The sequence below is a fragment of the Panthera pardus genome, unplaced genomic scaffold (assembly GCF_024362965.1).
Source record: "Panthera pardus isolate Hobbes unplaced genomic scaffold, ASM2436296v1 HiC_scaffold_18, whole genome shotgun sequence".
Lineage (NCBI taxonomy): Eukaryota > Metazoa > Chordata > Mammalia > Carnivora > Felidae > Panthera > Panthera pardus.
In genome coordinates this window covers 33,864,407-33,879,143 of record NW_026526743.1, presented here as the reverse complement: position 1 = coordinate 33,879,143, position 14,737 = coordinate 33,864,407, and the positions used below count along the sequence as shown (strand labels likewise).

The window sequence follows — 14,737 nt, the reverse complement described above, 5'->3', positions numbered from 1 at the left end:
GGTGTTTTACATGCATCATAGAAACCCTATTATAGGTCTGTGGGTAGAGACAGTTATCACTCCCAGTTTACTGATGAGGAAACCAAGGCTCAGGGAGGTTAAGAAACTTGTCCAAGGTCACACAGCATCAGAGCTAGCATCTGAACCTTGGTGTCTGTCCAGAGCAGAAGTTCCTAACCTGGATGCTATGCAGGAGAGATTGGCTCTGAGCGGTTCAGGGACCTACTGAGGGCAAACAGGGCCAGGGACAGTCCTCGGGTCTGTTGACTCCACTGCAGACTCCCCTGCCACACCTCCCTGTCCTCTGTCACTGCAGGAGCCTGCGGGCTCTGCAGCCCAAATTCAGGATTGTGGCCTGGAAGGGTAAGGTCTCAGACACACTCTTCCCCTTCCCCCAGGAGGTGACACTCACCGATGCCCGCCTGGGCTGTAATCCAGGGGAGCCGTAGGTAGAGGATCACGCCCCAGATATTGAGCATGCAACGGATCTGGGAAGAGAGAGGGGTCAGAGGTCACCTGGGTGGGCCGGATACCCCAAAGCCAAACATACAAGTCCCTGTCCCCAGTCATGGCATGGCACGGCCTAGGGGACACGTGGGTCCTTTCTTGGCTCTACTCACTGCAATGGGTTCCTACTTCAATGCCCCTCTAACTCACCGGGGCACCCAGGGAGGGTGGGGTACCCAGAGACTCACTTTTCTGCCCTCCCATTGGGGTCTGAGGATGGGCTGCAAGCATAATCACCCCTCACCCGGCTCCCAGCCCAGGATCCTGTGTCCGGCAGCCCCAGCCGGGGCCCCAGTGGCTGCTGGCCCAGGGCCTGGCATCCAGGGGCAGCTCAGCAAATGCCAGCTGAGCCAATGCCCCACATACAAGCAGAAACAGCACTCAGGTCGCTGTGACTTCAGCTTCCAAATTTAAAGCAAAGCCAGAGGCCACAGCTGAGACTGAAATTCCATGGAGGTAGGGGTGCTGATATGGTTTTGGGCCCCAGCCACGTCTTGGGGAGGGGCAGGAACATGTGGCATTTACAAGGCAGGGAGACCTCTAAGACCCTCTATACGCTCCGAGATACTGAACGGGGCCACACGAGGCTCTGGCTGCCACAGCTCAGGAGGAAGATCCAGACGCCATATACGAGCTGCTGGGGTAGAGGGGAGCTCACAGTTCAGATGGAGAAACGGAGGCACAGCCAGTAGGCAGCTGGTCAGAGTGAGGTCAGAACCCAGGCCTCCCGCCTTCCAGAGCAGGACCAAAGCCTTCTTCTAAATCTCATGCGATCCCCTCTGTAAGGTCCCATAATGCCTTGCAAAGCCAAGTTCATTTGATTCTTTGCTGTTTGAGGACTTACTGGTGCTCTAGGCCACAGGAAACCTTCCCCTGCCCATCACTGAGAATGAGAAAAACATGCGTGCACACTGTGTGTTTCGTGCTGCCCCCTGGTGGCTGTGGGGGAAAACAATGTCTTCTAATAATACCAGGGGAAGCATTGATCCAAGCAATTCCCGTCTATTAACTCATTTAATGCACATCATTTACAGATGAAGAAACTGAGGCACAGACAGGTTAAATAACTTGTCCAAGGCCATAGAACAAGTGAATATACACAGATCTTTCCTAGGGCAAGGTATCAGTCTGGGGGCTGAGAAGCACAAAACCAGGGAAAATCTCTGAGGCCCAGGCTGGACCTTGGGTCTACCCTGGCCACTGACATCTGAGAGTCAGAGCTGAGCCTGGATGGAACTCTGTCTCCCACTCCCATTCCTGGGCATCCCACCCACACCCTACTCACCATCACCCCCTTGACCCAGCCAAAGCGCACGGGCTCCCCAGGGTTCTTCTCACTGTTGGTGCCGGTCTCGTCCTCCACCAGCCCGTCAGTCATCTCATGGCCGGGCCGGCTGTCGAAGGCCAAGGCGTGCAGATGGCCGCCTTCCTGCTGGAAGCCCAGAGGCCACAGGTCAGGCAGGCGGGGCTCATGACACTCCAGCCCCCCATCTCGCCTCCTCCACAGTCCAGCCCCGCAGGCAGCAAACCCAGCAAGCCTCCTCTCCGCCGCAGACCTTCCTCATTCCCACCTCCCTACCTCTTTCAGGTGCGTGCAGCCTCTGTTCACGCACCTCCACTGGCCGTGGCTCATTACCTCTCTAGGAGGCTACGATTGCTTGATTGGGTCATCGGTGCCCGGACAATAAACATTACAACATGTGCCCCGAGCTCTATAGCTTCCACGCTCACATTTCACTGAGGCCTCTTGACCCATGAAGAAGACACTTGTTTGTCCCCGTGGCACAAGAGCCAAGGCTCAGAGAAGTTAAGCACCCGTGTCAGGGTCACACAGCAGGACCGTGGCCAGTCTTTGAGACGGTGCTTACCTTGAGGAAGGAGTGCAGATGGGCCAGCGTGGGCCGGACCTTTCGGGGCTCTCCGGGCAGGGCGCTGTTGGCATAGTGCTCGTAGGCGGGCACCACATCGATAGTGTTGTAGCCGAAGGTGCGCATGTAGAAGGTGCTGCCGTGGGTCAGGTGGCTGGGGTGGCTGCTGTCGTAGGCAGCCGGCGGCGGGGGCTCATCGCCCCCCAGCAGCGTGCTGATGGTGAAGCGCCCGCTGCACAGCGTGGGGTCCCCCGGCATCTCTGACCCCGGCAGCTCTGCCATGGTGGCTCTGGGTGTCCGGGGAGGGGGCCAGGGTCGGCGGGGATGTGCTGGGTGGCTTTATAGGCTGGCCCACAGCGGGGAGGAGGCAGGGAGTTTGGCCCAAACCGCCCATGGCTGGCGAGCAGGGTCCCTGGACGGGGTGGGAGGTGGAGCACGTGCCCACTGCTGTCCTGCCCGCCACCTGATCGCGGAGATAGCAGCCCGGCCTGGGACCGGAAGGGCTGGGCTGGACCACAGCCAGACGCAGAGTGGGAAAGGGGCAAACACGTCCAGCCCCTGGGTCCCCGAGAGGCTCTTCTGAGTCTGAGAGCTGAGGACGTCTGCAGGACCCTAGGAAGCAGTACTCACCAGAGGGGACTCTTAGGGACCCTATGAGGGACCCTAGGGACAGCCTGATGACCTGTGGCCCCACCCTATGCAGGTTCAAAAACCTCTCATTTTACCTAGTATTTAGTTTTAGTTTTTATTTACCTAGTATCTGTGAATAGATGAATGGTATGATGTTTAAAAAGATGCACACGTGTATATAAAAGGTTAGTCTCTCTCTCTCTTGGACCTCTGACTCCTAGTTGTGCCCGTCCTTCCAAAGACATCTCAGAGTGTAAAAGCCATTACGTGCAAGCACCCCCAGACCAGAATTCAGCATGCGATAGGTGTGATCTGTAGCCACCTGGGGCCTGAAGGGCCCCTGGGGCTGACTTGTGGCTGGCAGGGGCCTGCGGGGGGACTGGGTACCCAGCCTGCACATGCACCACAGAGACTGAGTTATAGAGCCCAAGGGGGCAGCGCCTCCTCTGGCCCAGCCCAGACAAAGAGCCCCCCATTCCCAAGGCGGACAGCAGCGAGCAGAGGCCCCATTTCATCGCTGGCCCAGGTCAGCTGCCCTGAGGCCATGCCTTGATTGCATGGGGGGTGGGGGGGCGGGCTGCCCTCCAGTCACCAGAGGCACCTGAGCCATTGCAGGGGTGGGGGCTGAAATCAGAAGAGGGTTAGGAGAGATGAGTTAGTGTGGTGGGCGCCCAGATGTGCCACCAGAGGGAAGGGGTGCCTACGCTCAAGGTGCTGTTAAGTTAGTGGGGAAAAGGGACATGGAAACGGACTGGCCTGGCTGTGTAGTGAGGGTAGCAGTGGGAGAGATTCCCCTGCAGGAGGGTCAGGATGGGGACAGCAGGGACTCAACAGACCCCTGACCAGGGCGTTGGAGGACGAGTTGTTTCTCTGGAGGCAGGGGATGGACGGAGACCCCGAGGCCACCACCAGCTCCAGGCTTCTGAGCTGGGCTTCTGCTCAGGGGCCAGCCATCCTTGGGAGGGACAAAGAGGGACACATTTCTCTCCCTCCCTCCCAGAAGGGGGCAGGTAGAAATGCTTAGACTGTGTTAGATGGTAAACTGGGTTAAGGAGTCACCCTCCAAGATAAGGGTACTTGGACTGGGGTCCGGGAGCCCCACAAAGTTGTGGACAAGTTTTCATACCTAAGTGCATTATTCCGGGAAGGGGGACATACCTTTTGCTGCTAGAAGCTAAGCCCACGGGGGCAGGGATCTGGGCCTATGTCGTTCACAGATAATCCCAAGCAGCTAGAAGAGCTGTAAATACTCCATAAATGCTTGCTGGACGGGTAATGAAGGGGGAGCCAGAAGCCAAGAGGGCAAAGAGCGGCTGCCATAGAAACCCCCGGCTGGCAGTCTTAGCCTGAGTCAGGGGTGTAAGGGGCAGCTCCTGGCACTCTCCCAGCCGAGCCAGACATGGGGGTGAGCCGAGGATGACAGGCCCCCGATGACAAACCCGAAAGGTTATGATCACTGTGTATCTGTTTGCAAAGTTTATATATTCATCATATGTGTTCATTTTTTTAAAGAGACTCTCCTCGGGGCTCCTCTTAACGAGCCCCCGGCTTGCCTACCCCCTTCCCAGGATTTCTAGCTGCCCCTCAGAGAGGCTTCTGGAGAAGTGTGTCTCCAACCTCAACCCAGTGGGGCCGAAAGCTACGAGGTGAGGTCTCCAGGTCAGTTTTCCACCTTCCCTGCAGGTCTGGGCAGGGAGAGGCCGGCAGGTTACTCATTCCGTCCCATGGGGCCTTGGGGGCAGATCTTATCACCCTCTCACTTTTAAACTGAAAGTCACAGCTGCCTAACACCCCCTTCCACCCATCCAACACACTCCACCCTGGAGCAGCTGTGGAAATTTCCTGATTCCCATCTCAGGAGGGGAAGAGGCCAGGAGGGGCCAGGACTGGTTTCCAGCAGCAGAGGGGCCACAGGCAGAGAGAGGGGCCACAGAATTGCTGGGTGATCTTGGGCAAGTCACTTCTTCATCCCTCCATGACACCTAGGCCTAGGGGAGCCCCAAGGTCCCTGCTAGCCCCGCAGCTGCTTCAAGAAGCCGCTCCTGCCCCTCTGCATCTCTCTGGGGTGAGGTGAGAGTTAAACAGGACCCCTTGAAGGGCTTATCAAAAGACCACGTTGAAGGGACTGTCAGAACACCTGGTCCCAAAGCACAGACCCCCAGGAAAGCGGATTCTTATACGTGGATGGAAAGTGATCCAATTGGAGACACTTTCCAGGTGGGGGACACAGTGCTGGGTCAGACACAACACCTGCCTTGCGGGACACCAGCTTCCATGTGGGCCCCAGAGTCCTGCAGGTCTGGGACCCAGGACTCAAAGTCGGATGTACCCTGAACCAAGCCCTGTGATGTGAGTCTCAGGCTCACACCCCAGGCCTCAGTTTCCACGTGACTTTGAGCACGTCACCTGACTGCGGTGAGCCTCAGCTGCCTCAGCAGCAAAATGGGAAAGCCACCTGCCCTGGGTCATTGGTGGCTCACCTGTCCAACGTCAACCCCCAGCGGAGAGACTTCGGGCTCCTTGCGTCTCCCGAGGGGGATGGGGAACAGAAGGGGGAAAGGAACTGACTCAGTGGTCGAGAAACTCCCTAGGAGCGACAACTCTAGCCACAGGGCTGATATGGGGAGGACAGGAGGGCCTGAGGCAACCTCTGCATCTCAGAGCCTCCTGGCTTGGAGGCCACAGAGCCACTCAAGCATTTATTAGGCTCCTCCTGCATACCAGGCACTGGAACTCACAACCTAGCCTGGCAGGCAAACCAGCAACTGGCTGGGAGAGGGGGCGGCTGCCCCAGAGAGGGCGGGGATTCTGGGGCCTGGGGTCAGCGCAAGGAAGAGGTGGCCGGGGCTGGAGCACACAATGCCATGGGGGTAAGGGGAGGAGGGAAGAAAGGGGGGAATGTGAGGTGTTTCTTCAGTTACACACATTTATTGAGTGCCTACTGCATACCAGGCCCTGTGGTAGGCAAAGGAAGCACCATGGAGAAAAAGACAAGGACCCTGCCCTCTGGGAGCTTACATTCTAGTGGGGAGACAGACAGTAAGTAAACAAACAATCATTATGATACATTTAGTGGTAGGTGCTGTTAAGAAAACAAAGCTTTAAAAGAAATTTTTTTAGGAGGGGCATTTAGGCCTGAGAATGAGAAATTCAAGGTAGGCTCCAGCAATGAGAAGGAGCCGCCCATATGCCAGCAGGAATGAGTTCAGGGCTTCCAGAAGGAGGAGAGAGCATGTGCAAAGGCCCTAGGATAGGAGTGTAGACAGCAAGAAGGCTGGTGTTGTTGAGCAGAGGGACTGAGGAGCTGGGGTCTGAGACACGCAGGGATCACTGGGCCTCGTAAGCCAGGGTCAGAAGGTTTATATTCCATCATGTGACGGTCAGATTTCCATTTACCAGAAATCACTCTGGCTGTTGGATGGACGATGGACTGAGGGAGGCAAGGTGCGGCAAGGCTAGTCGGGGACTACCACAGGTGCGCCGTGGTGGCGGCCGGGCCAGGGCAGCGGCTGTGGGTGGCAGGGGGGTGAGGACTGTTGGGACCTGAGGTGTGTTGTGAAGGCAGAGCTGACAGGCCCAGCGCATGGATTCACGTAGAGCAGCGGTTGGAGGGAAGGCCCCGGAAGGACCCTATGGGGCCAACGGCAGCATCGCTGCTGAGCAGGGAAGCCTGGCAGTGCCAGGGTAAGGGGCCTGGACTGCGAGATGTCACCTCTCTCTGGGAAGCCGCTGGCAAGCAGGGCAAGGCAGAAAGAACAGGGCCGGGGAGGGTCGGGAGGGGTTACCGCACAGCCAGGCAGGAACAGACGGCAGCCTGGCTTAGGAGCCCCCGGGCCGTCCCCTGACTGCATGCGGTCTCGGGCATCACACCGGAACCCCTAACAGACGCTGACTCTGTGACCCCAGCCTGGAGAGTCTATGGGCTTGGGGCCGGCATCTCCCCGGGGGATCCCGAGGAGCGTGCTGAGATCCGGGGAGTTAAAGACCATAATCTTCCACACACAGACTCCCCGCTCCCACCTCACCCCATCCCCACGTCCGTGGCCGCCCGGTCCCACGAGGCTCGCCTGGAGAGGATGGGTATGATGCAACCCTGGTGTCGTGAAATAGCCGGGTAAGAGGATGCGCTGCTCGTCGGCCTGATTCACAACACCAGCTGCAGCAACGATACCAGAACTCCGCCGGCTTCCTCCTCTGCACGTGGTTCCGCGGCTCTGGGATGGCAACGAGCCCCATGCAAGCATCCTCCCCGACCGACGGCCGCCCGGGGCCAGTGCGGTGCCGGGGCGGTGACGGATGGAGGCAGGGTCCCTGCCCGCGGGGGGGCTCACAGACTGGATGGCAGCAGGGAAGAGGAGGGCATGCTCAAAGCCCCGTACGGTGCAGGGGACAGAACAGCTACGGGGGAACCAGGCACTGGCAACCTGCAACCTCTCCAGCAACCAGGCCCAAGAAACTGAGATTTCTCACGGGCCTTACGGACCACGTAAGCGTGTCTGTTGCAGTCCTGGTCCTTTTACCAGTGTTATAGCAGCTGGACACTGAAGTGTCACGAGGCTGCTGGCAGCTAAAGCAGAAAGGGAAACATGCTTGGTAAGATATTTTCGTTGTTAAAGGAAGGACTCCTGTTCGTTTTCTTCATGGTCAGGCTTGCTTTTTTTTTTTTTTTTTTTTTTTTTTTTACTTATTGAGCCCACATTCATTCTACAAGTAATTGTAGATATTAGTAATGTATTAGACACAGTCTGATGAGTTTGGAGGATGCACAGGACAAGGCATGATCACTGTCTTTAAGAGACATATAGTTCATCAGAAGAGGCAAAGCCAACAGTAACCATAACCTAAGGCATAACAGCATAAATCCCTGGATAAAATGCTACCTGGGTTCAGAGAAGGGACGGCTGCCTCTGGCTGGGGCCATGGGATATACAAAATAGTACAATTAGAACAAAGGTAAAAAGAAATAAGCAGTCGTTTAAGGAGGGAGAGTGTCATATGTTAGCTTGGAGCTTCCTGGCAGGCAAGGCAAAAAGCACAATTATGATCAGTAGTCACTATCTGATGAAAGAGTGAGATTTCAGTTTTCCCCCATCTTCCTTTTCTCATGAGGAAAAGAAATCTCCATCAACTCTTTACCCCTCCATCCAGGCTTAGCCGAGAGGATCGCCAATGCAAGGGTGGCCCAAGCTCAGTCCAGCCACACCAACACAAACTGAAGCTAGAATTCTAACACAAATTCAGTCCTGTAGTAACAGATATGACCACACGTCCTTCTGTTTTGCAGGTTCTGTCAACGTGCTCTCCAAGAGACCAAGAAACCCATCATCTCTCCTGCCTCCAGCCTCTCACGTTATAAGATCAGCGTTCTAACCCCTGAACTATAGAGACTAGCCTTTCATTTTAAATACACCTTTAGCTTTTCCAACTTGACTGTAACCCTTTTTGCCTTTCCTGAAAGCAATAGGAAACATGGGTATTCTGCTCGATTTTGAATTCCACGTGTATTTCTAATCAGAATACTCTTTAATGGCCTCTTTAATGGAGCCCGGGAGCTCCCATAGCGGGGATCAAGGGGTCTAGAATCACAGAGCTGCCTTCAGAAGCTCAGATCCTCCACCCGGTCCCCCAAGCCCACACAGGGAGGTAGTGGGAAGGATGTGAGCCAAGACAGGCCTGGGTCTGGCTCTGTAGCCCCTACCTCAGGACCTCAGGCCTGTCCCTGCGTGCCTTAGCTTCATCATCAAATGGAGAATACCTCTCAGTCAGTGGGGTTTTTTGATGATCAAGAGAGGGAGTAAAAGAAGCATTTCAGAGGATATTAATACCACTCTGCAATGTAAATGATATGTATATAATTTTATCTCAGCTCCTTAGCTACCAGGAAAGAAAGGGAGGAGAAAACCAACCCATCTCGACTGTTTAAGGCAGTATTTTCCAGTAAGGGCAGCTGCTAAAGTTTATGAAACAACAAAAAAAAAGTTGGGGCATGGGAGAAGTGATGGGAGGAGTCACTCAGCATTAGGAAGCAGAAACCCAGAGAGTTGGTTTTGGTCTTTTGCAGTCATCAGAGCTCAGGATTTGTTTGACAGAAGTTGCGTGTAAAAAGGCAGGACATGTTCAGAGGATCCTAGAAACTCAGAGTGAGGCAGGCTTCTCCCTCAATGGTTGCCTCTTTCCCGGATACTTGAAGTAAGCTGCTGGCCACCTTAATATCCCAAGGCAGAATCCCAAAGGATCTTCTGCCGAAGTCACCCAGCACCCCGGGGGTCAGGTTGCAAGATGGCACTTGCCACTCAGGCTGCATTTGTGCTAAAGTGGGGCAGGGGTTGGATCCTAGGGGAATCTCCCCTCCAGATTGGGTCACTATGGCAGAGTGGGAGTCCCGCAGGGTATGGAGCCCTCCAGCAGGAAGTTTGAGGGGCTGCATGTGGAAGGGAAGTTGAGTCTCTACCCCTAGAGAGCTCAGTTAGCAGCACCACTGAGCACGTGCACTAGAGAGGCTCGGGCAAGCCCCAGTCAAGGCACGTGCCTGCTGATGGTGAGCGCAGGAAGGCGGGGGCAGGTGGACACTACCAGAGATTCAATCAGAGTCGTCAGATGGTCATTCGCTTGTGATTTCCTGCGAAATGTGCACCACCCCCATAGCACACACCCAGTGATGCTCTTTAATGGAGGCCATTTTTCTTGGTTAACCACCTGCCATCGAAGACCAGGCTAGACAACTGCCATTGACCTTGGTGGGTACACAATGGGCAATCTAACCTAGTGAGCTTAGGTACGATGCATAGTTTCCCTAAACAGTTATAATTTTTATCTTCCTATTTAGTGCATCTCAGACATTCTAGGATTTATCGAAAACCTGTGTTGAAAAGTGGGGGAGGGGCTTCCACACTTAGACCTGGAGGCCTACTTCTCTACTCCCTGTGTTCAGTCAGAACAAGGGTTCTTGACCCAGGGAAAATAATCTGGGGAGCTTTTTAAAAAAAACCTGAATTACTGCCCAGGCCCCTCCCCAGTCCAACTAAGGCAGAAGCTCACAGGGCAGGGGTGTGGACAGCAGTTTTAAGAGCTCCCAGGGTGATCCGCATATGTAGCCAGGGCTGAGGCCGGCACAGCCCGAGCTGTGAGCGAGAGAAAAGATGTGTTGACTGAGCCTGTGTGCAGCCCAGAGTCTGGGTCTTCTTCAGTAAAGGTAATGCTGATTTAGTTTCTTAAAAACTATCTTCCATGTTGTAAAATGTTTCTAGAAAGCTTTTTCTCCTGGATAGACTTGTGGATACATAAGCAGGCCACCAGCCCTTTGTGCTTAATTCATTGCCCAAGGCCAGCAAGTAGCCTTTAAATTATTGATTTGTAAGACAAGTGTGTGCTCCCAAATCAGACCACCCCCCATCTCTCTGCCTTAGGGACCATACCTCCCCCAGAGCCCCCTTCTCCCCACCCACCCCGCCCCGGTCCCACATACTCACCTCTTGAACAAGGTGCTTGGCCAGGATGGGCTGAACATGAGGCCTACAGCCCCTGGCAGGTCTCCACCTGGCTCCAGGGCCCCTCAACTCACCTGAGTCCTGCGTTGCTCCTGCTTCAAGGTCGTAGGAGAGATTAACAGTTGCGTGATACCACTGGTATGCGGCTAAGAGACGAGCTGCTGTTCTCTGTGTCCTGGGGCAAGCACGTCAGCCACACCCACACCACACCCCCCATGTCTGTGGGTCTGAATCCTGGTCACTTGCAGATGGCTCCCACATCCCCCAGCCACAGGAAATCCTGCCTTGGATCTTCTTGACCTGGCTTTTTCTTGCGGCATTTCTTAGGGCTTCCTATTTTATTATGGTGGGTCTGTGGGCACAAGTACACACACCTGCTTATCTCTTTTCCCCAACCACACTGTGGACTTAAGAAAGCAGGGACCGTGCCTCAGTCCAGAAATTGCCCCACAGCTCTGTTGGGTGGTGAGTGGTTGCAAGAGGTTGTAGGGAGAGGACCTTTGCTGTGGGTCTCACTCCAGTAAAATGTAAACTCCTTGAGGGAAGGGACCTGGGTTCATTTCATCACTGTGTGCCCAGGGCACGGGATAGATGCTCCCACATTCTCCATTTAGCAGTCACTGAATCAACAGGAATCACAAGCTGAACTTGACATGGCAATGTCTGTCACCTAAGAGCAAAGTTTTAGCCCACCAATTTGGACCTAATTTTGTTTCTTGCGGGGGGGAAAAAAAAAAAAAAAGCCATCCCTGGCGTGGGGGTAGTTGATCTACCCTGCACCCATATGAAAAACCTGTTGTGAAGGACAGAAGCCAAATGGTAGAGGACATGCCTAAAACCCTAGAGACCCGTCTAAACGAGACTGGGAGCAGGGTGGCCAACATTAACCTTTATTGAGGGCCCACGCTGTGATAAGCAAAAGGTAGGTGACTTCTATAAACTGCCTAAATCTTCCTAATAGGCTGGCAGAACAGGAACTGATGTCCCTGCCTTCTACCTGAGCAAACTGGCTCAGAGCGGTCAGATGACTTTCCCTCTGTCATTCGATCACCGAAAGATGAAGAAGGGGCTTTAGCCTAACTTTCAGTCTTGCTCCAAAGTTTGTGGTTGTCTCTGGAACATTCCGGGACCTGAGGCCTGGTGGAGCTGCTGCCGGCTCGTTCCGTTCAGGTCTCTGTGCGCTGAAAGCCTTCAGTTTTGGGGATGTTTTCCCAATCTTCCTCACCCTGCCCTCTCCCCACCCCCACTGTTGCTGAGCTCTTTCCTTGCAGGACTGAGTTGTCAGGAAGTCTGGAAATCCTTTGGCAGTTTGTGCTAATGACAGCTGCTGGCCACCAGAGGGCCACAGGCAAACATCTGTATTTGAGGAACCCAGGTGCCCTTTATGGTTTGGTTTAACTTTCCTGAAAATACATGCCAGTTTATCTGTCAGGCTGATCGGCATGAAAGCTCACTCACAGACCCACAATGGGTCTTCATGTGGGGTGACCAGTGGCCCTGTCATCTTTCCTTGCCACTCGGGTGGCATTTTACAAGGTTTAAACAGAGGGCTCTGCTGTAGAACCTCTAACTCCGAGACCTAGAAAACAGGGCCACACTCTGCTACGGGGCCACCTCTCCATCTGCCTCCAACCCCCTCCACAGTTTCCCTCGCCAACCACAGGCTCAGGTGAGCCATTCCAGGAGGTGCTACAGGGTCCTGGGAGAGACCATTAAACCCAACAATGGGGTGTGGGGCACCTGTATGAGGCCCAAATTCCCAGGTGACTCATCAGGAAATGATTTCCCATAAGCCCCGGGGCCAGAACAAGCTGAGGGACCCCATGCAAAGGGAATGGGCTGAAACTCTCCCATGAAGCCCCTCTGGGACAGGACCCCTAAGCCTCCATGCAGCTGGAGCAGGACAAGGTCCCCGTGGTGGACGGAGATGGACACCTCCTACCTCCTCAGCCATTTGCATATTCCCAAGCCAAATCCCACACCCAGACCCTGAAAGCGCCCCTCCTGGTCAGAAATACAGGCAGATACTGTCCAAGAGAGCAAGAGACATCTGTCCTGTGACCAGGCCCCAGTCTCTCCCACCATCTGATCAAAACATAGCGCCCCATCCCCCAAGTCCTGTATCCCCTTCCCCAAGGCCAATAACTGGCTCTCATCTCCCATTTAAAATGCTTTCCACTGAGAGTGCGAAAAAAAAAAAGTCACAGACTTTTAGCAGTTCCAAGTTCCAGAACGCATGCCACATGCTGGGTTGATCACCAGATGCTCTTATCATCACCCCACCACTCCTCCAGCCAGACTCTGACCCCTGGCCAGGGGTCTGAGCTCTGAGGCCAGTAGGGGAGAGCAAGACTTCAGAGCTGGTATGGGAGTCCTGTACTTACACAGACCTGCGGGGACTTCGCAGACCCAGGGACCGGGTAGGCCGTAGCCTTCCTTGCAAGGAGTGGAGAAGGGGCCCGGCTCAGTCATCCCCAAAGGCTGGGAAGAGGCACTTCTGCTGCCTTGTGAGGAGCCCCAGGCTGTGCCTCAGCTAAGAACATTCCCAGGAAAGAAGGCCCAAGAGCGGTTTCAGCTCCACTGAAGGATGGAACAAAGGGAGCACATGGCATTTGGGGAGAACATTCCAGAAATTTACTGGCTATAGACAGGGGCAGTGGTGAAAGAACCATCCTAAACAAAGTAAATGCAGAAGTTACTGTACGAGAAAGGAACATGCAGAACACATACACTGACTCTCCCACCTGCCCTTCTCCCCACAAACACCACACAGCGACAATATCAGAAAAGCAAAGACAAAAGGAAATAACTGAATAAAGCAAAGAATTCTCCCCACTGTGATTCTAATAAAAGTTACTGACCAAGTGAGAAAAGGCTGTGCTTTCCCTCCCTCTTTTCTTTATAAGATACACATTTGAAAGTCCCGATGGAAATTTACCCAGTAGATGATAGCAGCTGGGGTCAACCGGTGCCCGCAATCTCCCACGCAGCCAGCCTGCCTGGCTCATCGAAACTGAATTCCAGTCACTGCCCTCTCTCAAGTGACTTCATATCTCACTGTCATTTCCGCTGCCCACAGAAGCACAAACAGTGCAACAAATCAGGGTAATCCAATTTAGCTGGAGAGCTCCTGGAGCCCCGGCCAAACCTGGAAGCCTCTAGGCAGCAAAAGCCAGCAGAGGCAAGTGCCTGGATAGGGCAGCCAAAGAAAATTGGCACATACTTACAACCAAGAACTTATTGTTTATCAGAAATTTAAATTTAACTCTATGTCCTGTATTTTTATTTGCTACATCTGGCCCAGATGAAGGGACCTCAGCTGTAGGTCATGCAGCCTTGGATGCCACCTGAGAGCCTGTGTAGGCCAGCTAGGCTGAGGCCATCAAAGGGGCTATGGGTATGCCTATTTCCCTGCTAGAAGTCCTCTCTGGGATCACTGGCTCTCCACTTTCTGCTCAAATAGAAGCCACGGTCTGAGACACTGTTTTACCCTCTCATCCCCCCAAAACAGATTCTCAAAAATCCCAAGGGTAAAGGCAACAAGGAGGAGAATATGCCAATGCAATGTTGGGTTTCGGCTGGCTCTCCCTATCCCCTTTTCTCTATCTGGCCTTTACTGTTAACAGGAAATCACATTTCCACCTCCTTCCTCTCAAACTTTCCCTGCATACCGCGCAGCTCTGTACCCTTCCGTCTTGCAAAGATCAGCTGTGTTTCATCTGACCCCAAGAGACACTCCTCTCCACCTTCTTTCAGATTGAATGCCTTTAGTAGGAAACAGGGAGTCTGAATCCAGGCATATGGAGCTGGTGAGAGGATGTGGGGAGGGGGCTGGCACAGGAAGCCAAAGCAAAGAATCTGTTCAAACATTTGCTGAGCAATCCATCGTGGGCTGTATACCCAGAAGGCACACAGAAGCTATTTCAACAATCAAGGTTAGGACAAAAATTTTCCTCCTTTCCTGGGTTAGCAACTTCAAACCACCGATATTTCCACTTAGGTGATGGTGGCAAAAAGAGGACTAGAAAGAAAAAAGCCCACATCCTTAGACTTGTTGCACACTCTGGGAGGGCGACTTGAGCACTCTGGCTTATCCCCAGTGACCGAGCCTGGCCCAGTACACGCAGGGGCTTTGTAATGCTGAGCTGAACTTGGGCTGGCAGATACCTTGGGCTTGTTCAACCAGGCCCTGGATTCTAGCCAGCCACATCAGTTGCCTAACAAGGTGAGGAAAGGCACAAATAA

The 14,737-nt window shown here is 54.0% G+C and overlaps 1 protein-coding gene across 7 annotated transcripts in view; it reads right to left on the bottom strand.

Annotated features, from left to right (window-relative positions):
- SLC12A3 (solute carrier family 12 member 3) overlaps nt 1-2,701 on the bottom strand; it is a 37,956-nt gene extending 35,255 nt beyond the window's left edge. For 3 of the 7 annotated variants that reach the window (XM_019455877.2, XM_019455879.2, XM_019455883.2), the window contains exons 1-3: nt 2,376-2,701; nt 1,793-1,939; nt 413-488 (exon numbers count right to left, since the gene is read on the bottom strand). In XM_019455877.2, coding sequence (XP_019311422.2) covers nt 413-488; nt 1,793-1,939; nt 2,376-2,657 — 505 coding nt within the window. In that variant the 5' untranslated portion in view covers nt 2,658-2,701. The remainder of the gene's footprint in view (nt 1-412; nt 489-1,792; nt 1,940-2,375) is intronic. The other 4 variants (XM_019455878.2, XM_019455884.2, XM_019455880.2 and 1 more) reach the window with 3 other exon arrangements.
- Between the last annotated feature and the right edge of the window lie 12,036 nt (nt 2,702-14,737).